Genomic DNA, 8,010 nt, shown 5'->3' with positions numbered 1-8,010 from the left:
CCGCCCCCGCCGCCGCCGCCGCCGCTACCCCCGGGGCAGGTGCTCCGCCGGCTGCCGCCCGCTCCCGCCGGCCGCCTCCTCGCTGCCCTCCCGCCTCCCCCGCCCGCCGGCCGGGGCGGCTCCGCGCCGCTCCTCCCGCTCGCCGCCGGCTCCTCGCCGCCAGGGCCACGCCGGTAGCCCGGCTCCCCCGCCTCCCGCCGGACCGGCGGCGCGGCCCGCCGCTCCCGGGGATGCTGCCCCCAACTCCCTGCCCGCCGTCTGACACCGACACCGCCGCCGCCGCCGCCCTCCTCCTCGCCGCACTGGACGCCGTTCCGCGGCCACCTGCAGCATCCCGACTCCCCGCCGCCCGCCTCGCACCGCGGCGGAAGGAATAAAGCGCCCAGACCGTTCCCGGTCGCTCCCCCTCACCCAAGGCAACCGGGGCCGGGGCGGGCCGGGCCCCCGGGCGCCCGCCGCCCCTCGCCCCCCCCAACTTCCCCCGCGGATGGGCGCGCTGCCGCCGCCCGGTCCCCCCCAGCCCCGCCGCGCCGCCTGAAGAAACTTGGGGACGGCGGCGGCCTCCGCCTCCCCGCCGCGCCCCGCCCGGGCTGCGGGGGACCCTTCCCCGCACCGCCGCGACAACTTCGCGGGGCGACCCGCCCGCCGCAGGACTCCGATCCGGGGCCGCCGGCCCTTGGGCGGGGAGACGCCCAGCACCCCCTTCCCTCGGCGGGGACCCCCTGCCCCTGGCCTCGGTGCTGGGGAGGAGCGGGGGTGCCCTGGATGGCCCTGCGCACTGGGACGGCTTGGTTTGGGCAGGTCCTGCGCAGAGTTTCCCGGCTCCAGGGCACCTGGTCCCGGCGCTCCAGCAGCCTCCTGTGCCTCTCCTCCTCCCAGGAGCCGGAGCAGGCGGGCGGAGAGCGGCCGCCGCCGCAGCACAAGCTGCCCCGGAGCAGCGGCAGCGGCGGCGGCGGCGGGCGCCGCCAGCCCCCCCGGCAGCTGCCCCCCTGCTGCGGTTGCTGCGGCCTGTCGGATCCCCGGGCGGCCAGGGGGGGACATGGTCCCCTCACTCGCCCCTTGCTGGCGGCCATGAAGAGGCAGAACGTGCGGACCCTGTCCCTCATCATCTGCACGTTCACCTACCTGCTGGTCGGGGCCGCCGTCTTTGATGCCCTGGAGTCCGACAACGAGATGCGGGAGGAGGAGAAACTCAAAGCCGAGGAGATCCGGCTCAAAGGAAAGTACAACATCACCAGCGAGGACTACCGGCAGCTGGAGTTGGTGATCATGCAGTCCGAGCCGCACCGGGCCGGCGTCCAGTGGAAATTTGCCGGCTCCTTCTACTTTGCCATCACGGTCATCACGACCATTGGTGAGTGGGGTGGCCCTTGGGGGGCAGGACCGAGGCTGGGGCAGAATCCCCCCTGGTTGGGAGAATGGGAGAGGGTGGGGGGTGTGTGTGTGGCATGCAAAGGGTTAAGTGTGGGATGAGTTTTTTGGCTTTCCTCACGTGTTATGTAATTTATTGCTCTTCACGGGCACTTGTTGGACTTGGCGGTGTCCTGCACCTCTTCCTCTGGAGATGGAGGATGTGTCCCCTGGGTGTGACTGGAGAGAAATGGGACTGGCCTGGTGGGGGGATTGGTGCTGGCCAGGTGGCTACCACAGAGCTGTGGCTTGGGTGGCAAGGAGGAGTGGGGAAGAGGCATGGTGACACTCGCCTGGGGTTTCTCGCAGACAGAAGGAGGCCCTGTTGCCACGCTCCTTGCACCTTTGCTTAAGAGACACGGGGAAAACTTAGGCAAAGGTCAGCTGGATGAGGATGAAAATGATGAGGGCATGGGAACTGGATCAGCAGGGAAAGACCTCAATGTAGCCAAGTGTAGCCCTGCTTTTGCAAACTTTGTTTTGGTGTTGGCAAGAGCCGTGGTGGGGGTTCCCACAGCTGTGGTCCCATCTCTGGGCCTCTCCTGGGCATTCCCAATGCGTTCCTGAAGTTTTTATTGCAGCTGGAGCATCTGATGTGCCAACAGGTCACAGTCTACGTCTCCTCTTTGTGAGCACAAGGTCTGACAGGCAAAACAATGACCGCTGTCACATCCATGCTGCCCAGCTTCCCAGATGTGCCATTTCCCAGGACAGTTGGGGGACAGTCAGTGGACACAGCCACAGGCTGTCATTTTGTGCTTCTCTGCTTCCCGCAGCTTAAGCGGAGCGTTTCGCCTAAAGTTTGCTTCATTGCTGTAAAAATAAATACCATGATAACTGGAGGCTGCAGAGTGCACACAGAACTGTGCCGCAACTCTTGGCTTTGGTTTGATGAGCAGGTTTGTTCTTCCTGGTTTTGTATTCATTAAGGTGGATTTACTGAGGCAGTCGATAACGTCCTTCTCCCAGTACTTCTAGATGCTCCCCCCGAACATCTGGGGAGATTTGAAAAGACCTCTCTAGCTCAGTGGCGGTTTGATAGTGCATTATATCGAACAGGACACAAAAGACTAGCTCTCTTATTAATACAGAAGGACTCGATCTTTGTACCAGTTAGGGCTTGTTACAAGAAATTTGTACGTTGCCACCTGAAGATACTGACGGTTTTCAGTAGAAAGTGCTGCCCACTGCCCTTTGAGCAGTGTCTACTTAGGTTTGTATTTGGTTGTGTTATACCTGGGGCAGTAAAAAATTTCCTTTGAAAGACCATCTGACAGTATAAAGCCTATTTGTCCTTACAAAGATAAGATTTTTCAGGGATAATCTCTTCTTTTCTGTTACTATATATATCTATCTATATACATAATGCATATATTAATAGGTTATAGAATATAAAGTAGAATGTAACTTTGGCTGATGACTTAGATTTTCTGCTGTTCATTATGATGTCAGAACTCTCCTTCCTCCTTTGGTCACTGATTCTCTCTTCCTCAATCTATCTCTTTTGATTTATTTGTGCTAAATGAATACTGGACTGTCATACCCCTCTGGATTACAACCAGGCTTCCATGCACATGCCTGTGTACTCACGGTGCCCTATATTCCTGCCTAAGAGGTAGCTGCAATACTTTCTGCATTCTTAAGCTCGGTCAGTGACAGATAGAAAGGGCTGTTTTTACAGTAGTTTGTTGTTTTGATCGTATTTTACCTGGAAACAAGTACAAATTGCTTGGGAAGCTTTAGCATTTTCTCCTGCAAAGAGCTGGGATTTGTTTAGGAAGCTTGGAGCACCTCAGCGTGCAGAGGATAGCATACATTTCTGTAGGCAGAGGTGCTTTGGGATGTCAGAATTGTTTAAATTTAAAATGTGTATAGCAACTGGGAACCACTGGGAGGAAGAGTGATAATAAAGAATGGTGCAGAAAGACAGACATTCTTTAACGATAGTTCATTTGGGAAACTCTGCTCCAGGAGGATATGTAATCTGTCTTTCAAAAGTTTATTAATAGTTACTATCTGCATCTTGCCAAATGCACTTCTATTTTGTGTATCATCTCTTCAGTGCTAAAGTAGCTTCGTGATGTTATCTGACCTACTGTTAGTCTGGAAAAGTGAACATGGAAGATTTTTCTTTAATACCTTATTTATCCTAAAAGAATTTGGTTCGGGGCTGGGGTGGGGGGGAGGGGGGAGTTACTTTCTGTATTTAAGTTCTCAGGAAAACAAATGAAGATTTCTTCTCTGTGTTTCTTGCACAGGACAGTAATCTTAAATGTTCATATTAATCTTTTGTGATGGTTCTTCTTTTTAATCTGACTGTGTGTACGCCCTTACATACATTTCCTTCTCCCTCTGAAGCCTTCCAGACAGACTTCAAGAGGCACATGCAGTGGTGTATGCATTAGTGAACGCGCTGTAGTCTGCTCCTGCAGAAGTGCATCTAACTAACCATCGCAGGCTGATTTTTAAAAGAGAGTGAATAAACTCCATCTCTGCCTAATCTAGAGTGGTACATCTATCTCCAAAAAACTTCTCTTCAGAGGAGTGCGATAGGAATCAGCGGACCACAAAGTCTAGGAATATGCATATGATAGCAGACTAATTTATGTCTAACTTAATTGTTCTCCTTGAGATTGCCACGCTAGCAAGACGTCTGAAGCGATCACCTCTTTCCTGTGTTGACTTAAACTCCTGTGGCTTTAATTCAATCTCAGCCGTTCATCGCTGGCCGTGGACCACGAACCAGCCGCGATGATCGGTAGCCTGGCGGGGACTGCCGGAGCCGAGGAGCGAGGCGCTGCCGGGCGGGGCGGGCGGTGGTGCTGAAGGGACAGCTCCGATCATGGTGCTGAAGGGACAGCTCCGGACGCCGCTCCCTCACCGCCAGCTCCGGCCTCGCCTCCTCCCTCCTCGTCGGGCAACCTCCCCGGCTTGTTGCTTCCTGTGAAAAGACTTCATTAAAGACCTGTTGGGACGGGAGCATGAAGAACTGAAAGGCTCCCGTGCGAGGCAAAGCGCTGAGATTTGGTCAACTGTCACAGTTCCTCCAATCTATGGCGTTTGGCTTTTATTAGAGGGTGGTGGGGTGTTGTAGCTCACTTGCCAAGCTGAGTACTAAAGAACTGAGAGCTGATCAAGTAAACAGAAACAGTTTTTTCACCTGTGACACAACATTTTTTTCTACTCTCCAGGTGCAATAGTGTTTTTTTTTCTATTTTTTTTAACTGATCCAACAAAAAAATTAACAACTGCAAGTGCTACAACATTTGATGACTCGGCTGTTAAAACCCATTAGCAGAAGAAAAATATCCTGCTTTCACAAAGTTTTGGTCATGTTTGAATTCTTTGAAAGTTTTTAGGTGATCAAAAAGAATGAATAAGCTGTTCCAGGCTCTCACCAGTTGCTGAGTTTATTTCGGGATTATTCTCACTTCAGAGTTAGCTAGTATTATTTCTTATCCATTTCCAGTTACACAGCCATTTCCAGTTACCTAGCCAAAATGATGGCAGGGAGCGATTTAATTAAGTTGTCCATCCAGCTATTTATCTTTTATAAGATACATTGTCGAATACTCCCCAGAGTTCTTCAAGAGGCTGGATAGGATGAAAGAAAACACCAACTTTTGAAAATAAAAAGTAATTCCTAGGATTCCTACTAAGTTTTAATGCCCTTTCCTACAGGTTTATAAGAGTGGCTAAACTACTTCTATGTAAGCAGGTGTCAACACTGTCAAAATGTGTTATTGGTATGGATATCGCTCCATCATTTAGGCCTGAAAGGGTGATAGTCATACTTGATTTAACACCACTGAGCTCTAGTAAACACTGAATATTTCTGGAGGCTTGTGCAGAATGTAAAGAACTGAAAGCTGTTTATGTCACCCTAAAATGAACTGAAACAACAAACAGATTGAGGATTTTTATTTATTTATTTATTTTTCTGAGAAGTGACTGTAAGGAGAGCAAAATTCAGACAATGTGTGCTGTGAATTGCTAGTCTCTTTTTCTAGCTTTTAGGCCTTTGTTTTCAGTCTCAAATCTACTACAAGCAGTGACTGAACAATACTGGTGAACAGAGACAAAATATTTTTTAAGAATGTGGTACAATACCAGTCATGGTGAATGGATTATCCACCTATTGACAGCCATTTGTCTTCTCAGTAGCTAAATACTGAGGAACTGTATACATCCAGATGAGGAGATTGCTTTCTTCTGGCAGACAGTGGCCTGACAGGGGTTTTGAACCTGGGCTAATGAACTAAGCAAACACATGCTTAAATCCATTTCATGGTAGTGGTTAAGTCTTCGTATACTTTCTCTGCATCACTTTACCCTTCTGTAAAACAGGTATAAAAATACCAAGTTGGTAGTGTTGCAATGTCTCTAATTTGGTTTAGAAAAAGACATAAGTATTTTTACGTGTGAATTATTTTTATAGTATTGCTCCTCCTTTAAGACCAGCCTCTGATGTTTTGAGTCTGCTCTTGATTTTTGATGGATGGTAATATTTAGAGGCAGTCCATGGTAGAGAATCATGACAGAGGGACAATTTGCAATGTAAAGAAAGAAAAGAAAGGAGAAGACAAAACATGAAAAGGGAAAGATAGAGAACGAAGATACCAACGCTTTGGTCAGTTAACTTCTACATTCATGACTTGCCAGGACCATGAAGGTCATATCTCGTATTAAAAAAACCGCAAACAAACACAGAGTAGATTAAAGCAACTCTATTATTAATAAACGCAAGTGAAAGTAGAAAGCAAGATTTTCTAGTGATAGGAATGCTTGCAGATGCACTGAAGTAATGAATCTATTCATTCACACCATCTGAAACTTCAGTGGAGGATAGTGGATGATCAGGACTTGTAGTATCTGTCGCTGGTTTCTCCCAGGCAAGGAGGAGGTCAGCTTCCGTGAGCTGCATGAAGATGAACTGTGAGTAGGATTTTGCTCCCCTCCATAACTAAAATATTCTGCAAGATCTTTTCTCACTATATTCTTTGTCTCATGGAGAATTGAAAAAAAAAAAAAAAATCAAAAAGAGTGTTCCACTAACAGTACTTCGTGGCTACTTTGCTCACATGTTCATAGAAACTGCTCTTGAGTTCTTGAAAACTGGTTTTGCAATGATACCTCACATTCCTGCCAGAGGCACCTTAGCAAAAGCTTTTTAAAAATCACTGATAAGCAAGGCAAAAATACATCTCAGACTGATACTGAACTGCAACTTCCTGCTGTACGGCTTACCGGCAGTGGAAAAGCAATATCCACTAAGAGTCTGAAAGCAGTTTTGGGGAAGCATCGAGAAGCCTCTAGCCACTCAGCTAGGTGATGGTGTCAGCAGATTTCCTTACCGTAACCAAGCTTGAGAAATTAGTGTCTTGTAGTTTTTTAGGATTTGGTGCCCTTTGATTTCCTCCTAACTACTCATAACTTCTTTCTTTAACTGAAGTGAGTGAGATTTAGATTAGGCACGAGGAGACTCTTTCCAGCTGTCAGGATGGTTGTGTGCTGGAAGAGACTGCCTTAGGAGACTGTGTAATCTCCACTGTTGGAGTGTTTTAAAAAGAGTTTAGACAAAAATCTGTCAGGGATGGTTAAGTTATAGCTGCTTTTGCCTTTGGGGAGGAAGATGGACTGGCTGACCTCTTGAAGTCTTTATCAGCCGTATGTTCTATGATTTTCTGAATCTTCCTTTTCCACATCTCAAGCTCTAATAGTTCCTGGGCTAGCTTGTTTTTCTTGAGGGAGAAAACCAAAGATGTTTGAAATTCCATTTTCTCCACTATATGGTCTTTGCTTATTGATTATTTTTCTAGGCAGTTAACCCATTTACATGCCTTTGCAAGTGTCAGCATGGAAATATCTGTGTTTGTCCACTGACAAGGCTACAAGTTGGAGGTGTCGGTGAGCCTTTAGGGAAAGATGTTTGCTAAAGAAGAAAATGATTCTGCTGATATAAGGATGGTAAGCAGAAATTTACAGGGCAGAACTGGGAGGGAGAGGAGGTGTTCTAGACTAAGAATAAAGGAAGAAGTTTAGCTGTTAGCTATGGGCTTCAACTAAAAAGAATAAAGATCTCTCTGCTTTCTCTGGGAAAAGCATCAGAATGATGAGGCTTGATCTAAAGGAAAACTGATTGACGGAGAGCCTGCCTTTTGGACACCATGGCTTTTGGGACAGACGCTGCTGGTCCAGCACATAGCAAGGACCAGAATGCTGTTGTCTTCCTTTGAAGGCAATCTGAGCTGAGATGCTTAGTTCATTCAATGCCGGAACATATTCCTTCATAAATGCTGAAAGCCATGCTCATGGCTTCGAGCTGGAGTTACGCAGCACTTTATATTCAGAATGCTGTACTGACATTAGGTGATTCATCTTCACAACACCTCTGTGTAAAAATTATCCGCAATTTAGAGACAAGAAGATAAAATGACTTTCTGAAGATTCAGGTTGGGAACTATTTCTAATTGCCAAACAGCTCACTTCTCTCTCTTTCAGACCACATGGCATTAGTTTATAGCCAGATTAAACAGTGAAGATGAACCAAAGACAGAGATCCATAATGTATTCAGGGTGATATTAGCAAACTCCTGCAGC

The 8,010-nt window shown here is 48.3% G+C and overlaps 1 protein-coding gene across 1 annotated transcript in view; it reads left to right on the top strand.

Moving 5' to 3' along the window:
* Positions 1 to 765: 765 nt before the first annotated feature.
* The window catches only part of KCNK9 (potassium two pore domain channel subfamily K member 9), an 83,724-nt gene continuing 76,479 nt past the window's right edge, over positions 766 to 8,010 (top strand). Inside the window, exon 1 of the mRNA XM_074573677.1 lies at positions 766 to 1,354. Coding sequence (XP_074429778.1) covers positions 766 to 1,354 — 589 coding nt within the window. The remainder of the gene's footprint in view (positions 1,355 to 8,010) is intronic.

Source organism: Larus michahellis, chromosome 2 (genome assembly GCF_964199755.1).
Source record: "Larus michahellis chromosome 2, bLarMic1.1, whole genome shotgun sequence".
Lineage (NCBI taxonomy): Eukaryota > Metazoa > Chordata > Aves > Charadriiformes > Laridae > Larus > Larus michahellis.
This window is presented reverse-complemented; position numbering and strand designations above follow the sequence as displayed.